This window comes from Crocuta crocuta, unplaced genomic scaffold, assembly GCF_008692635.1.
Source record: "Crocuta crocuta isolate KB4526 unplaced genomic scaffold, BGI_CrCroc_1.0 scaffold32, whole genome shotgun sequence".
Taxonomy (NCBI): domain Eukaryota; kingdom Metazoa; phylum Chordata; class Mammalia; order Carnivora; family Hyaenidae; genus Crocuta; species Crocuta crocuta.
In genome coordinates, this window is record NW_027529424.1 from 13,940,495 (window position 1) to 13,961,536 (window position 21,042).

At 41.2% G+C, this 21,042-nt stretch overlaps 1 protein-coding gene and 1 non-coding gene across 10 annotated transcripts in view; one reads left to right on the top strand and one right to left on the bottom strand.

Moving 5' to 3' along the window:
• The window catches only part of ZMYND11 (zinc finger MYND-type containing 11), a 133,948-nt gene that overhangs the window by 58,100 nt on the left and 54,806 nt on the right, over positions 1 to 21,042 (bottom strand). For 8 of the 9 annotated variants that reach the window (XM_077758562.1, XM_077758561.1, XM_077758560.1 and 5 more), the window contains exon 2: positions 18,560 to 18,694. In XM_077758562.1, coding sequence (XP_077614688.1) covers positions 18,560 to 18,675 — 116 coding nt within the window. In that variant the 5' untranslated portion in view covers positions 18,676 to 18,694. Of the gene's footprint in view, positions 1 to 18,559; positions 18,695 to 20,394; positions 20,542 to 21,042 lie in introns of those variants that run through there. The other variant, XM_077758555.1, reaches the window with a different exon arrangement.
• Positions 12,318 to 12,422, top strand: LOC144227042 (U6 spliceosomal RNA). The gene has a single exon (XR_013333835.1). It is a non-coding gene; the product is annotated as a U6 spliceosomal RNA (small nuclear RNA).

Genomic DNA, 21,042 nt, shown 5'->3' on the forward strand with positions numbered 1-21,042 from the left:
CTTTTTCAAATAGGTACTTTTACTTCCTGTGAAGGCCTTAGAGTCACAGTACCCATTTGCTGAACTATCTGCAGATGCAGCCAGAAAGTCAGGAGATGAAAAATTATTTTAGATACTGCTTTGCATAAAATTGCCACTTGATAAATGCTTCTTGGATATAAAAATGAGTAACAGAATTTCAACGTCACCTTTTAAATCTTTTATTTTAGATTCGCAGAAGAGTTGCAAAAAATAGTACAGTCCCCACATATGCTTCACCCAGATGTACCTAACGTTAACATCTTAAGTAAAAAAGTACAATTATCAAAAGTTATTACTTTTTCCTTTAAAAAATTTTTTAAATTAAAATAATATTCACATTTAACAGTTTCAGGTACACAAAATAGCGATGTAATATTTGCATATATTGCAAATATACACAACTAAGTGTAGTTGTTAGGTAAACTTTTTTTTTTAAGAAAAACTAAACTGGGGCGCCTGGATGGCTCAGTCGGTTGAGCATCCGACTTTGGCTCAGGTCATGATCTCACAGGTTGTGGGTTCGAGCCCCAGGTCGGGCTCTGTGCTGACAGCTCAGAGTCTGGAGCTGCTTCGGATTCTGTGTCTCCCTCTCTCTCTGCCCCTCCCCTACTCATGTTCTATCTCTCACAGAAACAAAATAAACATTAAAAATTTTTTTAATTTTAAAAAAATAAAAACTAAATTTATTACATTTTTTAAAGAAAAACTAAACTAAGTTTATTTATCTTGAGAGAAAGAGAGAGAGAGAGAGAGAGAAAGAGAGAACCCTAAGCAGGCTCCACACTGTCACCACTGAGCCTGATGCGGGGCTCAAACTCCTGAACCATAAGATCATGACCTGAGCTGCAATCAAGAGTCAGACACTTAACCAACTGAGCCCCCCAGGCGCCCCGACAGGGAAACATTTCTTAATGTCATAATTAACAATGTACAACGTAGTACACTGACACTTTAAACTACAGACTTTATGCAGTCCTTTTTTTCTGTCTGAGGGACCAAATTCAGGATGTCTCAATATAGGACTTCATGAGCTTAAAAACCATCCACACATGAAAGAAAGGATATCATCAAAATGTATTAAGAGGAAAAATGAGTAACGACTCATTATGCCCCACAGAAATTATCAAATACTCTATTAAGAAAGTGACAATAATGAGGTTGGCATTAGATTTTATTACTGCTGACAGTACCAACCATTTAAAAACAAAGCAAAAACTGGACAAAAGCATTCAAACAAAAGATTAGAATACCTAGAAACAGGTCCAAGTACACAAAAATCTTATTATGAAAGGCAAGCATTACAAAAGAAGGGAAATTTTAACAATATTTAGCAAGTGATAGTAAAATAACTAAATGGCAATCTGGATAAAAATAATCTACATCTGTACCATAAATTCTGAATAAATCAAATATTTAAGTATAATGTAAAAATAAGAATGAACTGGAATAAAGTGTTTATATTTTATTAGGGGGCCAAGTATGAAACTAAAACAATAGAAGAAACAAAGGAAAAGAGAGCTTTAAACACATAAAATTAAGACGGCAAAATCTATGAGTAAGAAAACTCAAAACAGGAAACAATGAAATAGCAAAACGACATACCAAGTAGAACAAAGGTTAAATACGTACCTATCAACACTGTGCTGGAGGGCTCCTTTTGTGTGTGCGGTCTACACAGCACGTCCAAAGCTTAGCGAGCAATGCAATACCTTCAGTTAGTGTTTACTGTGACAGAAATCACCAGTGAGTTGGCAAGAGTCAATAAACACAGCTCATAAAGGCCTAGACGTGAACAACTCCTTACTTTGTTCTGTTAAAACAACAGTGATTCTCACTGAGGAAGGAGTCCGAGAGCTGCAGACGTTGATTAAGTAATAAGCCATTGCAAGGACACGGATGAGGCTAAGACTGGCCTGTGTTAGTTACGAGCAGAGTCCAGAACTGACTGCTGTGTGCAGGACCTTAAGTACAACAAAGGGCTCCAGTACATCATTCTTTTTCTCAGGTCTTCAGGCAGGTTTGCTCCACATGAAAATGTTTGTGTTAATGATTCAGGTTAAGGTCCCGCCAGGCCTCTCAGTTTCTTACATGCTGCTGACCCATCACAGGGACTTATCAGCAAAACTAGCAAACTGGGTTTGAGATGCACAGACAGTGGCCAACTAGTTTCCTATTTTGGCTTCACTTAGCATAAATCATGAAATAGTACATAAATGCCTAATACTTAAATGTTATATTTTATTTCTCTGGAGTTTCTCAGTAAGTTTTAATTCTCCCCGTCTTACTCATTCCCTTTCCTGCAGTCTGTCCCCAAAGTCTCTGGTGGGGTACTACTTCTCAAATGCTGCTCAGCCCCCAAGTGCATCCAAGCAACAGGCTCAAAACCCTAAGGTGGGTGATCTCCCCCAAGGTAATTCTGCAAGTTCCAAGACAAAAATATTTATATACAGTTAGTGGTAAAGAGCCACTGCTGATAGAACATTTTTACAAAAGAAATCTCACAAGTGATAATTTTCTAAAAGTGATTATCTACCTTTAATCTTTCTAATAATCATCTCAACAATCAGCCACTTGTATCATGTCGCTGGAAATGCACATAATGGGAAATGGCACATTGATAAAAGCAGTATAAAAATGACCCAATATGACAGGTCTTCTATCAATGAAAAGACATAATGAACACATATCCTGTCCCTTACAAACAGCTACCACAGGGTCTAGAATCCTTCATCTGGATCAAAATATGACAAACCTGTTTTGAGCAATCTGGACAAATCTGGACATAGCTGGTCCTGCCCCTAATTTTACTACCTAGCACCTGCCAGAACTGCCCTGAGGCATGTGCTCTTGCCTTTTCAGTGGGGCTGAAAAGACTCCACCAAGAACACCAGGATCTTAAAATACAAATTTAAATGAACACTGGTCTAATCTCCTGATCTCTGGAACAAGAGAGAAGAGCCAAAACATCTGACGACACAAGAGGTGTGGGACTGCTCCAGGACACAACACAAGCACCACACACCCATGTCTGTGTAGCATCTAGAGTGGTCAGCACCTGACCAGAGGAAGGCGGGTCACCCCGAGCCGCGTGTCTGCTTCACGCGCACCCTGCCGCACAGGAGCCGGCAAACGCACAGGACGCGGGCCTCTGTTAGCTTTGCAGGTCCAGGACCAGAATCTGGAAGTCCTTCCCCATGTCCGCCCCTCCTGCTCAATACTAGACAACCGTTTACTCATCATGGAGTTCCAGAGTGACTCTGGGGAGAAGCCAACAGAGGAGAGCTGAAATGTGCTACACTTTCTACATCCTTTCAGAATTCCTGTTTAACCAAAACCTCTGAATCTTAATTTCCTTCATTTCTGAACTAGTTAAAACTAATTTAGGAGCGCCCGGGTGGATCAGCTGGTTAAGTGCCAACTCCTGATTCTGACTCAGGTCATGATTTCACGGTTTGTGGGTTCGAGCTTGGTGCCGTCCTCTGTGCTGACAGCTCAGAGCCTGGAGCTGCTTCAGATTCTGTCTCTCTCTCTCTCTCTCTCTCTCTCTCTCTCTCTCTCTGACCCTCCCCCGCTCATGCTAGGTCTCTCAAAAATAAACAAACACTAAAAATAAAAAAAAATTAAAAAAAAAAAAAGAATTGCTCCATTTTAATTACCCCAAATAGCACACTGTAAATTATTACTTCATTATTTATGCCAGGACTCTAATTAAAATGAGTAAAGTAAAATCTGTGGTTATTTTACAGTTGGACGGAAACTTTAAAAATATGAGGCAAAGTTTTGATTTGGAGGAAAAAAACACATTTTTCCTGTGACACACACACTACTTACTTTCTTGTTGACACCAGTTCCATTATATAAAAAGGAAAAAAGAATTTACATTCAAATGTCTCAATTTCAATAATGACGAATTATACATCTTACAGCATACTCCTTCTTTTTCTATTATTAAATCAGCAGGTCCCCAAATTGACCAACTTTTGACAACGTCGCTCAGCAGTGAGTAACCGTGTCTGTGTGGGCTGCACGACTCACGACCGGCTCGGGGGCAGCACGGGATTCACGCGCGACACGAAGCGTGCTGCCAGCTCCAGGCCTGGTCCCCTCCACAGCTGGAAATGGCACAAGCAGCAGCGGGCGCCCTTCCGGCTCACTCTCGTATGCAACAAGGGCCTTTTCGTTAGAACTGCACCTGAGGCCTCGGCCTGTAACTATGCAACACAGGGAGCCTCTGCCAACCGACATGAGCTTTGCAATGGACATAAAATGGTTACCTTTATGAAAACGTTAAGAATAATCTCTTTCTGGTGTTAGTTCTGATAGAAATGGCTGTGTTCACCTCAGCAACTGGCTCCATCACTGACATCGTTAAAAGCTGAGGCTTCCCCTTGTTTTAGCGACTAGAAAACTGACGGCCAGATCGGTAACACGCCGTTCGCAAGCCGTGGGGCGTCGTGGACAACTCTCCCGCAGTAGCTTTCTTCCTGGCCCCACACTGCGTCCTGACCTTCCCTTCCCCTTTCCTCCTGTCTCCACCTAATAGCCAACCTTACTCTATTATTTACTGTGCTTACACCTTTTCCTAACTGTCCCCAAAATAAATGTGGAACACGAGACATCCTGATAAAGTACACAGTGTACACTTGATACACACATATGAATACAATGTACACACACAAATTAAAAGCTGTCCCCCTCCCCCCTCTTCTCCTGGCTGGTCTGCTTCACACGTACCAGCACAACTACAACAGCACTCTTCACGCCTACCCCAGTACCGGTACTCCCTTCCTAGGCATTTATCCCAACATACAACATCTATACTTGCACGTGAGAGCACATTGTACCTTTTATCATAATAGCCCCCAAAGGGAAACATCCTAAATGTCCCTCGGCAGGTGAATAGACTATGAAACGGTGGTATATCCATATACTGGAACACTGCCCAGCAGTGAAAAGCAATGGATTCCCTATATACACAGCAAGTGAACCTCAAAACATGCTGAACAAGAAATCAAGTCAATCACAGAAAAGAATGTCTTGTGTGATTCTACTTCTATAAAACTCTAGAACAAGCAAAGCTAATCACTGCAGTGAAAAGCAGATCGGGGCTGCTTGCGGCTGGAGGCAAGGAACTTCAGGGGATGTGACGACCTTCTGGGGTTACAGAGGAGCATCAGTTTGCAGAGGAAGGAAGGAAAGGGACTTCCTCGCAGAAACACCGCTAGTTAACAGGAGAGCTAATACAGCAATCAGTACAGGTCCACTGAAGATTTCAAGCTTTCTGTGCACAGGAAAACAGGCTGCAGGCAAAGAGCCCACAGTCACTCAACATTCAGCAACCACGTGAATGAGGCAATGCCACGTGCCACTTCCTATTTTTTGGCTCTTGGCATTCGCCGATCCACAAAACAGAAACAGACCCTCACCTACTACGATGCTCACAAAGTGGCAGGAAGAGGGCAAACCAACCACAGCGCTGCTAACACGCAAAGCGCGAGACCCTGAATACGTACCGGAGCTCTCATTCTAAAGTTTAAATTCCAAAAGGGGAGACAGACTCACTAAGAGAAAAATAAAAACCAAAAGTGGACCCTTTCCCATCACCACATGGGAAAAAAAAAAAAAAAAAAAAAAAAACAATGAATGGATTAAAGAACTTTGAAAGGTAAAACTATAAAGTTAATGAAGGAAAATACACCAGAATATTCTTGCAGCCTTATTAAGAAGGATTCCTTTAATAAAATTACAAAAGCACAAAACGTTAGGCCGAAAACAATGAATATGATAGCCTCAAAATCAAAATTCTCTGTTCAAAGCGAACTATACAAAGAACAGTATAGGAAAAATTAACAGACAGACAACAGAACAAGAAAAGACACTTACGAAGTATAATGTGTATAAAGGAATTAATGTGTAGAAGAACAGGAGGTTCTGCAATCAACAGAAAAAGACAAATACCCCACTGGGAAAATAAGCAGGGGCATCCACAGCAAGTAAAGGCCTACACCTTGAAGAACACCAAGCACTGCCTAATTTCATGAAAGAATACAGAAATAGAAAATAAAATCTTTCGGGGCGCCTGGGTGGCTCAGTCGGTTAAGCATCCGACTTCGGCTCAGGTCATGATCTCACAGTTTGTGGGTTCGAGCCCCGCCGTCGGGCTCTGTGCTGACAGCTCAGAGCCTGGGGCTGCTTCAGATTCTGTGTCTTTCTCTCTCTGACCCTCCCATGCTCACGCTCTCTCTCAGAAATAAATAAATTTAAAAAAAAAAAAAGAAATTAAAATCTTTCAGCGACAGCACGCGGGCAGGTGGACAGTGGCAAGCAGCAGCAGAAACGTGGGCATGGAACCCTGTACCCTGCGGACCGGGGCGTCCTCTCGAGACTGTAGCCGAGCAGGTACAAACGCATCCTGTAATCCAGGAGGGACTCTGCTGCTAGACAGACACACTAATGGACTCGTCATGTTTGTGCGGGTGAAGGACTGGAGCGCTGAGGGCCGTATGTGGCAGAAGGAAGCTGGGGACAACCTGAGTGACCACTGTGAAGAAATCATTCAAAGCAGGCAGAAAGATGACAATTTAAGGAGACTGCTGAACACAGTATAAATGCTGGAAACACCCAAGTCCTCCGAGGACAGAAAAACAGCAGCTCGATGACAAAAGCACACAGGGGATCAAACACACCAACAGGGTTGGAATGGCCTGCTCACCCCAGGGCTTGGCACCAAATATGTTCTAAACCATGATTCCTGCACTAATTGCCATTTATCCCTCCATGCTTACACCCCATATTTGCATTACTACATATCTGTACAACTGGAAGACTTCGAAAAGTAAAGTGTGCAGGTGAGAGCAAATGCAGTGGGAGAAGCCGGGCCTGTAAAGTCACACAGACCCTGGCCCAAGCAGGTGCTCTTACCATCAACTAGCTGCACGGCACTGGACTAGTTACTTAATCTCTCTGCATCTCACAGTGCCTATCAATAAAATAACATAGTAGTGTCAACCCCTTGTGGTTGTTTGGAAGGCAAATACATTAAAAGCATCTCAACGTCACAATGCATGTTTACCTTGCATGCCCCTCGCCCCCTCTCAGTGTGCCGCGGAAGTGTCCCACCACCCCACTTCCTGCACTGGAATACCACACGCCTGCTACCAATAATAATTTATGGTGACCAAGGAACACCATGGTCCAAGGCTAATCAATGTCCAGGAAAACACAAGCATAGGAAAAAATGACAAGAAATAGATCAAAATGGGTCTCTTACTTGAATGTGGACAGAGAAATTATAGGTGACTGTTCGGCTTCCTATTTTCCAAGTGTCCTGCAATATGGTTATTTAGTTTACTTACACTAAAAATTTTTAATAATCATGCTCTACCACTGGGTGCTTTATCAATGCAGGACGATGGAACACGTGCACTTAACCATAAATGACACCACGTTAACAGAATGAAAGGAGGCATCTTAGTACATGTGTCTGACAAAATTAAACATCCTCTCATCATGAGAACACTCAACCAACTGAGTACAGACAGAAACCTCTTCACCGTAACAAAGGCCAGAGATGATGAGCCCAGAGCAAACATCATATTCAAATGTGAAAACTGAGAGCTTTTCCTGTAAGGTCCCGAGCAAGACTAGGATGTCCACTTCTACCACTGCCGGTAAACATAGCACCAGACATCCCAGCCTAAGCACTTAGATAACAAAAGGATAAAAAGCCTCCAAATTGGAAATAAGAAGTAAAATGACCTCAGTAGATTTTATCATCTTACACATAGAAAATTCTAAAGATGCCATAAAAAAGCTATTATAACTAACAAATGATTTCAGAAAGTAGCAGGTTACAAGGTGATACACAAAATTTAGCTGTGTTTCTATACACAATGAGTGAACGACCTGAAAAGAAAGTTATGACAATAATTCCATTTAAAATAGCATCAAAAAGTACAAACTACGTAGGAATTAACTTAACCAAGGAGGGGAAAAGCTTGCACAATGAAGACTGCCAAACACTGCTGAAAGACATTAAAGACGTAAATGGAAGCACATCCCATGTTTGTGGACTGGAAGAATTCATATATCATTAAAATGCCCCTATTACACAAAGGAATTTACAGATTCAGTGCATTTCCTATCAAAATCCCCATGAAAGTTTTTTTTAATATAGAAAACCCATCTTAAAATAACACATGCAATCTCAGTGGACCCCAAATAGCAAAGAAGAAACTGAAGGACTCACAATTACTCATTTCAAACTTACTACACAAAGCTAGAAACCAAACCACGTAGCGTTGGCATAACCAGACATACAGACTAACGAATACAGAAAGAGACCCTCACATATATAGTGAAAGGGTTTCTGACAAGGGGGCCAAGACCTCTCAAGGGGGAACCCACAGTCTTTAACCACACAGCTGGGGAAACTGCATCTCCACACACAAAGAATGAGGCTGGACACCTCCCTAACAGCATATACAGAAATTAACTCAAAATGGATCAAAGACCTAAAGGTAAGGCCCAAAACAGCAAAACCCTTGGAAGAAAACACAGCACAAAGCTTCACAACACTGGATTTGGCAAGTTCTTGGATGTGACCAAAGGCACAGGCAACAAAAGAAAAGAGAGAGTGGACTTCGTAAAAATCCTAAAGTTTTGTACAATAGGAGACACGGTCTACAGAGCAGAAAGGCAACTCCCAGACTGAGAGAAAACATTTGCCGATCGTGGACCTGGTGAGCAATCACTATCCAGAATAGATACAAAACTTTGAAATTAACAACCTGATTCACAAATGGGCAAAGAAGTTGAAGAGACAGGTCTCCAAAGATACAACGACGACCAATAAGTGTGAAAAGATGTCGAATGTCAGTCACTGACCATCAGGGAAATGTAAATCAAAGCCACAATCAGATAGCGCCTCGCACTTGTCAGAAGGGCTAAAATAAAAAAGTCAGGAAATAACAAGTGTTGGCGAGAATGTTAAAAAAGAGAACCTTGTGCACTGTTGGCAGGAATGCAAACTGGTGCAGCCACTGTGGAGAATAGTATGGAGGTTCCTCAAAAAAATTAAAAAAGAATTGCCTTATGACCCCACAACTCCACCTCTGGGAATATGCCCCAATAAACTGAAAGCAGGGTCTCAAAGAGATCTGTCCACCCATGTCCAGAGCAGCATTACTCACAAGAATAAAACATGGAAGGGGGGGGGGGGGGGGGGGGGGNAAAAAATTAAAAAAAAAAAAACATGGAAGCAACTCCTGGATACAAATGTGGTGCACAGCACACTCTAGGCAACCCACTATTATTCAGCCTTAAAGGGAAAGAAAAGATAGAGAGTGATATTGAGGACATTATGCTGTGGGAAACCAGCTGTAAAAAAACAAATACTATATGATTCTACGTCTATGTAGAGTCGTCACTGTCACAAAGTCAAAGCAGAACAGTGGGTGCCAGGGGTTGGGGGAGGGGGGGTGGGAACTGNGGGATGGACGGTGGAGACAGCAGCATAGCAGTCTGGATGTAGTTAATGCCACCCAATTGTAGACTTAAAAATGCTGAAGGCTGTAAAATATATGTATGTGTACTTTACCACAATAAAAAATAAAACATAATAACAATGATCTGCCACTAGGTGCTTTATAAATGGGCATACAACATTTTTTAATATTATAATACATAAATTATATAGATGGATTTAATACTGTACTGGATAAAAATAAAACCTAAAGAACACCCTTCTAGATCCTTCATCAATGAACTTAAAAATTTAGAATGCACTCTGAAGAAAGGTTATTCCTAACACTCAAACTGGACAAATAATTTGTTTGTACAGCCTCATGTTCTTCACCCATAAAGCAGGGCTAATTTGAACATCCGGAGCTTCTGTTACATGATAACTGGAAGCACATGGTCCTGACAGTGAATTAACATCTTCAGCACCCGCAAGGATACAAATGTAGATCCACCAAATACCAAAAGGAAGCAATGAAAGATTAAAAGTTTGGACTGCCACATCAAATAGATCTATATTCATATTTCTCCTCTCCGAGCAACAACCCATGGCTTTAGGCCAGATCTTAGTGGCCTGGGTCTCAAGATCTTCATCAGCAAAATAAGGTGATAGAAAACATACCTCCTGGACCAGTGGGGAGAATTCACAGAGACAAATCCTATGAAGTAGCACAGAACTGCTGTGCTCTCTTCTCAATTCTAAGCCTCCTTGAAACTACATCTTCAGCTCATGCAACTGAAGTTATTAAGAAACCTTTCCCAGTTCCTTTCCTAGCTACTGTGCTTCACACTAAGATCTAAAGGCAGGAAAGAGGTGTGCCCTACCCTCACAAGGTTCTCACGGTCAGCACAGGAAGTAGAAATGCTTTAAATAATAAGAGACTATAATACATAATAAAACTGATTTTCACACATATCACTATGTGAGAAAAGAACAAGGGTAATGGGGCTGGTTACAGTGAAGAATGAATCAACACCTCACATGAGACGATATCTGGTTGAATCTTAAAAGGGTATGTTTTGGGGCGCCTGGGTGGCTTAGTCGGTTAAGCGTCCGACTTTCGCTTGGGTCATGATCTCGCGGTTCGTGGNTAACAGAGTGCTCAGACAGTGGAGAACCGTCTCATCAGATGGAAGCCTGAGTGGCGAGCGGCAGGGCACGGAAAGGAGGGCAGTTAGGGCCTAACTGCGCAGGGCTCACACAAATGCCCTTGGCAGGTATTTGCACTTTGTGCAGAATGGGGAAATAAAACAGAGTATTTTTTTTAATGTTTATATTTGAGAGAGAGAGACCAGAGGAGGGGCAGAGACAAATGGAGACAGAATATGAAGCAGGCTCTAGGCTGTGCTGTCAGCACAGAGCCTGATGCAGGCTTGAACTCACAAGCAGCGAGATCATGACCTGAGCTAAAGTCGGACACTTACTTTAGCACCCAGGCACCCCTAAAAAAGAGCCACCCAGGCACCCCTCAAAAAGAGGATCTTAAGAAGAATATAATCAGATCTAAAATATAGAAAAATACTGATAAGACATGAGGCTTGAATTCACTTGAAGGGGTTGGGAACGGCCTCCCAGGAACAGGACTTGACAGAGGAGCCAGCATCCAGGCACCGTGTGCAGCACAGCAGATCCGAGGGTCTGGCAGCAGATTAACAGGAAGAGGAAGGCCCAAATAGTGACAACTTGGCACAGGCCAACAACTTGGTTGGGCTTCATGGACACCAGAAAAAAGCTTTCAATCATGCAGCATGTGGTTAAACAGTGTTCTGGAAAAACCTCTCTGATTCCAAAGATGGGAGGAAGCAGACAGCAGCAAGAGTGGGAAGCTGGAAGCCCACTTAGGAACCTGTTGCCACTGGACAGGCAAGGTGTGAGGAAGGCTCAGACCAGGCCAGAGCTGGGAAGAGCCCGTACACACATAATATTGAAGAGGAATATTCGATCTATCTGGGGAGGGAAAAACGAGTGTATTTTGCTGTATTTCCATATTCCAAACACACTCGCTATTCCCCTCTAGCTATAGGATAAAAACCTCAGTGCTGGACTTAGCAGCCCTCCGTCTGGCCCTCTGCCTTCTCATCTCCTTTCCCTAAAAGCCTTCCAGTCCATGAGTTCTGACTCAGCCTGAATCCTGCCCAACATCCCAGGCACAGCTAATCTCACACCTTCTACAAATTCCTAACTTTCAGTGACACCAGCCCCCTCCCTCCCCCCCCCATGAAGGCCTGGCGTGCCGTTAATCCGTATAGCTGGTATGTGGGGGCTGGGCCCTATTCTGTGTGGGAGGCCTCTCCTATTACTTGGTAGCACTAATCTACTCTTTAATGGTTGTTTATACTTTTCTGTGCCTTGTCTGTGTATTTCCTTCACAGAATGGCAGAGAAATGTCAACCATGAAAACAGCTAGCCAATAATCCAAGCCAAGAGGGGTACCCCCAAGAATTTCTAACACAGGAGAAAGTTCACTGTGGAATTGTGGATTACCATTGTTCAGAATCAGTTACTTCTTCTGCAAGGCCGTTATTATGCAAGATAAAATAATAATGGTAATGCAAGTAAAGTTAACCTGCCAATCTGCTATCACAGAAGAAATGCAATAAAGAATAAACCACTGTAGATTGAAATGGGTATGCAGTTAGTATTTCCGGGAAGAATTCTTGGGATTATATCCAGACCCAAATATTAAACGGCAGTTTTTCAAAGTAACTAATTTCTGAGGTAGTAGGCAAGGGCCATCTCCTTCCTCTTGAGCAAATCCAATGAGAGAGTGGACAGAGTGCTTGTTTCCACAGCATGTGTGCTAAACCTGAACTATACGTGGAAGACTATCATGGCTCCAGGCAAGGATGACATGCCAATCTGTGAAACTTTCCATACTTTTGGGTTGTCTGCCTCCCCCGCCCAAAAAAAAAAAAAAAACAAAAAAACAAAAAAACAGAAAACCAAAAAAAGAAAAAAAACAAAGACAGAAAAGTAATTGACATAGAAACAAAGCAAAATTATGACATAATAGCTGCTAGAGGTTTCATAAGTTAATTTGAAACAAGCGAGTAGAGAGTGTACCCAGTGTGACTTCAAAGGCAGCCTGCACACAGACTTGCAGTGCAGGCTTATGTCTGACTATATCAACAGGAAGGACTCCAGGAGAACGCACACATTTCAATGCAAAACATGTCATAAGAGGCCAGAGGTCACATTTTATAAGTGGGGTTTGACTCTAAAGTAAGCAATATATGTAATTAAGTGATGCCCTAACCTGAAACATGAACTTGAATGAGACTAATCTACCAGCCCAGGGTCAGTTTGGTCCCATTAGCCACAGCACAGTCACCTCAGGACACAGGCAATCACAGGTGCTCAAGGCAGCACAGACCACCTGCATTTCCCAGAAGGGAGCAAACGTGAGCTGACCTCTCCCAACAGCACTAAGCAGCCCATAACGCTGGAACATGTAGGTGAACATAAAGGTTAGGCTTGTTTCAACAGCAGGTCTTTCGATTACAACTACTTAGAATACTTAGAAAATTCCAATGCCACGTTATAATTATCCAAGTTAGATATGAATAGTATGTTTGGATTTAAGAGGAAACAGAAGTGACACATGTGACTTACTTTTATGGACAATTAAAATATAGGTGACATTTAGAAAAATAACATGAAAATGAATTAGGAATAATATTGGGAGTCTCAGATATTAAAAGTCTAAATTTCACTGGTTATTGATTTTGTTATCATAGGAGTCTTAATTTTTTTTAAGTTATTTCTTTATTTATGAGAGAGAGAGAGAGACAGAAAGAGAGAGAGAGAGAGAGAGAGAGCACGTGCACACGAACTGCGAGATCATGACCTGAGCTGAAAAATCAAGAGTCAAACGTTTAGCCAACTCTTAATCTCTGTTCCTTAACTTAAAAAATATAAAACAAGAGCTTATTTTATGATCTTAAGCATAAAAATGTTATAAATATTTGTTTCATATAAATACTAGTAATCAAATATTTCAAAGCTTTAATTTCACGACACCTATTCAAATTTCATAGAATTTATGAATCCATATGTACCACTCAGAAGTTAGCCTTTCTAGTCCTTTCAACTAAAAGAGAAGCTACCCTTGTCTGTGCTTATCTTCATCTCAAGTGACTACTACACTTCATTTTTTATGATAAAGTGACTTGTTTGTTTCAATTTTATGATGACTAAACATTAGAAAACATCCTTTGGTTTATAAAAATGTAAAATGTTTTTAATGAGAGGTCAAGATTTATCTGTGTTTATGTAGCTTCCAAATGAGAACTACGGAATTTTATATTATCACGAAATCCAATCTATAAACCTGCACTTTAAAATCAGAGGAACAGCTTCACCAGTAATTAAAAATCAAACTTAATTCCACTTTGCTTTCAGAAGGACTCCTTTGGTGAAAGTACTCTCCATTCCATATAATAGTTAAAGAAGTTTGTGAGTTACACTTTTTAAATACTTGAAATATACAATAAATCTCAACAGTGATTCTCTCATTTATAATTCCTTTTCTACTACTTTTTTGAGCAGAACACTACCTGTTTAAAAACTGAGAGAGATAATTAAAAGAAACTGGTAAAGAAGCACAGGATTCTATCCTAGGGTGCATGGCAACCATGAGAGGCTCTCTAAGCCAACATACATAACTTACAAAAACCCTAAAGAAAGAAAGCAGAAGTTAAAGATTTTATACCCAGCCAAACTGACTTTCCAGTAAAAAAGGCTGCAACCAACTGATAAGAACCAACAAGAACTTGAAAATCAGTTCCCACGAAGCCTTAAGAATCTCCTAGATGGTTACGCCACTTTGAAAAACAACATGGAGGCTACTCAACAAATTAAAACACAACTACTATACCATCCACCAGTCCCACTTCTGGGTATTTATCCAAAAGAAATGAAATCAGTCTCTCAAAAAGATACGTGTGCTTCATGTTCACTGAAGCACTGCTCACAGTAGCCAAGGCATGGAAACTCCCTAAGTGCCCATCGACAGATGAATGTATATACAAGGGAATTATTATTCTGCTATAAAAAAGGAAATCCTATCATTTTGTGACAATGTGGAAGGACCAGTGGGTATTATGCTAAGTGAAGGAAGTCAGACAGAGAAAAACAAACACTGTATGATCTAAAAAGACTGAACTCACAGAAACAGAACAGACTGGTGGTGGCAAGCGGCGGGTGAAATGGGTGAAGGAGGCCAATGTTTTAGGATAAATGGAAGTCCCAGGCATGTCATGGACAGCATGCTGACTACAGTTAATAACACTGCACTATGTATTTGAGAGGTGCTAACAGAGCAGATCTGAGTTCTCATCACAGGAAAAACAAGGCGACAGATGTTAACTGAATATACCATGGTGATCGTTTTGCAATAGATCACAAACACAAAATCATTATGTTGTGCACCTTGTAAACTAACACGGTATTACATGTCAATCACATCTCAGTAAAACTTGGGGAACAAGAGTAAAGAATATCTACCAGAGAATGAACCGTGGCACCAAGAGAAGGGCTGGTGGTAACCATGAAATAAATAGTTGTTTGCAGACAAAGAGCAAATGGCAGTTGTGAGGAAGAAAGAACATGTAACTGCTCTCGTCTCTGGCAGGTTAGATTCAGTACGATTGTTTAAGAACAACAGGTAAAGTAATTTAAATGGTTTCCATGAAACATACTATTGGCTATAGTGTTGGTGTGGTTACTCTGCAATAGCTTGGTATATAATGTTGGATAAAACAACTGAATAATTACACTTCATGATGTCCTTGCTATGTAAGAAGAAAGATTTTTGGTAGAAAAGTTTGGGAAAAACTAGTAGCCATAAATTCAAATGGAAAATATCAGTATGCATTCATAAGGTGTTTTTTTCTCTTACAATTATATATACTTCTTCTGTCCCCTAAAAGGCCTGGAAAGACCAGCCAAGCATCAGTGAGCACAATGAGGGCCAGACATGCTTCTGAGATACAATTTCTAAGTGAAGGAAATCAGAGCCCTCCTGGTGAAATCAATGGTTCCAAGGGTGTAAAAAAAATGAGCCTGAAAAATCCTTTGCACAAAAAAGCCGAAAGCCATTTCAGGAGTCAATGGGGAGAAGCTCCAACTGGTGAAAGATGGAAAAACTTGAGCATAAATAAGGATTTTATCAGAAATGGACTGAAATGTATCAAAAGTATTTAAATGCATGAATTCCAAATGGCACTCAAAAAAGAAACTAATTGGCTACCATGAGAGGATGCCATTTTAAAAACTGGCAAACAAGGGCCAAGAGTCAGTTATTCTCCCTCTGGTCACGCACACGCCACGGGGCTGCCACACAGCACGCGACGGATGGCACATTTACGTCCCTACGGAAGTAATACCATTGGTAATCCTTAAGGAGGTACTGGCACTACTCGCGGTACATCAAGGCTACCAACCTCACACGTGAGAAACGGGCATACGGCCTCCTGGCAGGGTCGCCCACCACCACAAGGGAGCCCTACCCCACCCAAGCGTCCGGAACACCTGCCAATTCCCACAAAATGCTGAGAAACGAAGATACCATAGGATGCGACTGGCAAAAGCCAGACTATGGGAAACCTAAGAGGAAATGAACCAGTTTCTTCAATAAATAAACGGCAAAGGAAAACAACAAGGATGAATGAAAACCTTTAGATGGAGGCAATCTTAATGACATTTTCAAATAGAAACAAAAACAAGCAGAACTGAAACACGACACAGACGTTAACTACAGTGTTTAGGGTCTGCCAGGCTTCCATGTATGATAAAAAGCCATGATCCCAAAGCCCAAAACTGTTCAAAAGTGTTGACTGAAGCTATGTAGCTTCCATTCCTAGAATGGAGTTCGTCACCAGACAGAACACAGAAGGACCTTGGTGACTACATACGCCCTCTTCGTTACAGTAACTCTGCTACAGCCGTCAGTAATTTCCCATATGCGTAAAGATTAAAAGGTAAGTCTATGTTCAGGCTCCGCTGTAACTAAGTGGAGCAACTTGATTTTAAGTTAATCTAAGACTTGAAAAGTATTTTCCTATTTAGAATACAGAACAGACACCTGCCTTCCTATCACGGGGCAATGCTTCTCCCAACCTGCCTTGGCCAGGGTGGTGACAAGGACACCAGCTCGACCCAGGAGCTAAGGCAGCAGGCCAGGCAGTCACGCAGACAGCTCCTCCTCGGGGCTGATGGCCTAGTAGGAAACTAATGACACACAGGCTGTGACTGAAACAGTACTGCCTGCTTCTTCACTGTACCATCAAGTACGCCCATAACAGAAAGGAAGAGGATCCTCTCAGACAAGGCAGAAGAGACACCGGCCACCACTCTTAAACAGTTACCCTCTGATTTTCTTTGTTTTTTTTCATCTTTAGATGACACCAATAAAACAGTACTTTTTGATAGGTGAATACATTTATTCACATGTATCTTAAGATCTATGGACGTGAGGCCATGGAGAAAAGTCAGCCTTGGCCGCCTGAACGCTGTGCTGCTGACGGAGAAGGGAGAGAAGAGAATGTTTATCAAGAACCCCTAATGCAGAATGGGACGGGTTTGCGCTCCTGCTGACGAACCTCTTCTCTCTCACGCGAGTGCACACAGATGTTACATCACCTGTGCGGCACCTGCACCCACCGCCACCAACTAGTGGCAACCTTTGTGGCCCAACTATGGACGCCTGGCACCAGGAGATGCCTCCACGGCTCCCAGGGCAGGTGCCAGGTCAGGGCGGAGGAAGCGCATCCGATACCGGAACCGTTCTGTCAAGCTTGGATGGCCTGAAGTTTAAAATTTAAGCCCAAAGAGCAGTATCTTATCTCCACATTCTTCTGTAGGTAATTTCGATATACATAAACTATGTTTTTATTTATTTTTTTAAAATAAACTATGTTTTTAAAAAACCCAACGACATGAAAATACGTATGGCTCTTATTCTTGAGGTTTTGAAAACATGTTTTTATGGTAATACCATCTCACTGTAACTTATACACTGTAACATAGCCCAAATTATTTACTTTTTATAAAAACATACTCATTTGAATCTAATTATAATGTGCAATTTATTTTATTCTTATTTTCCATACAAATGTTACCGAATTTTTTTCTCTAGTGGCCTCCAGGAGCTAGGGTGTGTATACGTGGCACCTTTAAATACAGACTCAGAGCAACGGACAGCATCGCTCTTTCCCCTTCTCTGGCCCCGCCCTCTCGAGCAGCCTTTATAATCTAACAGAATGTAGGTAAGAGACAAAAATATATGGTACTCAATTTTGTTACTTATTAATAAGGGCAAAAACAAGTACTTCACTAAGCGAACTTTTGTAAACCACTTGTTTCCATCTTTACACATAGCATCTAAGGAATGTATGAAAATAAATTCTATCTAAATTACCAAAAAGTTATCATTCAACCATTTTTAAAAAGATGAATTTAGCTTTATTCCCCTAAAACTACTCAGAGAAACAAATGAACAAAATCAAGTTCCATTTGAAGACTCTTTTATAATTAGTATATAACATGTAAGTAGAGAATTCATAAAGTAGTCTGATAATTTTCTGTCCTGAATCTTGGTGTACCAAAGTAATGTAATTTCCAAAATACAGAATGAAATGGTCAGGAAGTCCTGGTTAGTGGGCTAGGGACCAGTGTGTGTGACAGGGAACGCTCAAGAGTCAGTGCTTTTAGACAGTCTGCGCAAAAGCAAAGCCTTTTTGATAAAAAGGCTTTAAAGATCTGTTCCCAAGAGTTAAAAAAATCTTTGAGAACTAAAGAACACACTGGTATTTTACCTCTCTAATATTTCCTTACAAAACACCTAAACTCAAGTTATCTATGCTTCTGTATTGTCTTTCTAACAAGTTATATATGAGGCAAAAAGTGACTGTTATTTTGCTATGTTGATGAACATAATAAATAGGTTATTTTTGGACCTTTTGCCCCCAAAATCTTATAGGAAACTTTACAAGGATATTTTTGCTTAAATTTACTCACTTTGTGATACGGTCAATGTTGGCAATTTGCTTCTGATTCCGTATAATCTCAATGGCTGCCCAAAGATGCTGGATAGCTTTCGTATCCGCCTGTCGTCTTTTTGTTAAACGTGCCATGACCTGTTCACTTCTTTAACTGCAGGAATACACAAAAACATAAGGGAAAAAGGTATGGATTACAAGATGCATCTCTATCAATATAAGTGAGTAACAGTCTCAGCATGTCCTGGCTCCTGGTGAGGACACTACTGTAGTATAAGGAATATGACAACCTTTCTACTGTATTTTCTACACCTACATTACCAATTACTTCATAAAAATTGTCATTCGCTTCATTATTTCATACACAATGTTATTTTAAGACCAAGAGTCTTCCCAATAAGGGCAAGTAATCATCCTATACTAAGACATCAAAAAATGAGTATTTTATTCTAAAGCAAAAGTATAACATAAAATGTCATTTTTTGATATTATATTGCATGTAATTTGATAGATCAATATAAATGGAATTCAAATGTCCTTATTCTTTCGTACTTTATTATACTCAGGCTTTTAAAATTTGAATTTTATAAAGCCATATTGACAAATGAAAACATTCTTTTTTTTTTCTTCAAATGAAACCATAAACAGAAACTGTAAGATAGTTATTTCTGGCCGAGGTGTGAAAGGCTGGGAGCTGGTATCCCAGAGGACATGGGTGGATCCCCATTTTCATGAACGTTCACACGCTTGGGCTGGCAGGGGCGGGGACATTGTTCATTGTATCACTCAGAAACAACATCACTGTTGCATTCAAATTTCAACATTCTGAGTGACGTGAGGAAAATGGTCACTGTTTGCGTCCTGCCAAGTATACGGGGGACACAGGGGAGCAACAGTGCTACGGGAGAGGCTCACTGCACAGCCGGACTCCCCGCTGGGCACAGAGGGGCTGGACTGTCAGCAGCGTCCTCGGCCCTGAGACGACTGATCCCTACATCAGCACATGGCTCAGTGTTTGGCCGCCCTGAGGCATAAAGTGAACATCAGCCCCCACAGCCTCCGCCCCAACCAGACCTTTCCTATCTCACAAAGGTGGAGAATGAGTGAAGGAATCTCATTCTTGGCACTTTCCCGTGTTCCAGGACTGGCCAGCAGACCTACATGTCTCCGCGTTCTCTGCCTCCACATTTCTCTTTGGAGCCAAGTCCATTCTCCCTCTTTCTGTGACAAACCCAAACAAAACTAGCAGTCGCCCATGAGTATGGGGTCAGCCTTCTGGAATAAGGTATTTTTCAAAATTGCATTACTAACAGAAGAATTCGGAACACGTTTGAGGGTATTCCTGAATATCCTACTTCTTCCCACCACTACTTTTAATATTTGCAGACTTTGCTCCACAGGGAGAATAACCAAAAAATAAAGCCAGCATTCAAATTTTAAAACTAAGGAAAATCAGCAGGGTCAGTACAGACTTAGAGACAGAACTAAAAGGTAGTAACACTTACAATTTATAAACGTGTGTTTAAAGAGAAACCACTACGTAACAGTGTAAGTGCACTGTTAGGAAACGCCAACTTTCTGAATCTGACAAGCATTAGAGTAAGAAATTTTCTGGCAAGAATGTAATGCATGTTACAGAGTGACATCTAATGGTGAACTGTGGTACTACACGTTGTCAGGTTATACAGACGCTCCGTCAAAAGAACACAATTTCAACCCTACTTACATACTTAAAAATAGTATTTTGTGTGATAGATAGATACATAGAGGCATCTAAAAATGCAAAAACTGTAGCCCTTGCCAGAAACAGCCTAAAACTGGCAGAGGAAGTTTGACACATACATGAAATACTACCTGTAAGGCCAGAGAAGACCAACATGGGCCAAAATACGTGCGGGGAGAATGTGCACAGCGGCACTACATCTAGCGGAAGGGACACCGCGGGACGGCAGGTACGTGGGGGACACAGAGAAACTTCCTTAGTTTCTTTAAAAGATAACTGTTTAAAGCAAAGATAGAATTGTTAGATCTCAGTAGGTTTATGACATGTAGAAGTAAAACAGGACAATGTAACAAAGGGTTTAAAGGTAGTTAAGTAATGATACTGTAAACGTGATTTAACTTGCACTTTTTCTAAGTACACATGAAAAATTGAGAATGACGTATTCAGGACTACAGAAAAAATGTAACACCAAAGCTAGAGTTTTAAAATAACACCATACAGCGCATGTAACTATTTATATGCATAACAACCAAGTGAATAGAGTGGGGACACCAATAGCAAAAACTCTAGAAGTGATGTCACCTAATTGCTAGAAACAATTAAAATCAAGACTCAAGAATTAAGCAGCACACACCGCAGAAAGCAGGCAAGGTTAAAACCAAAGAAGCTTGAGATCTGCCTGAACAGGGTCAACAGAGGTACACACATCACAAGGAAGATGCTCAGGACCCCAAGGAGAGCCCTGAGGACACAAACCCAAGAAAGGAGAGCACAAGGGA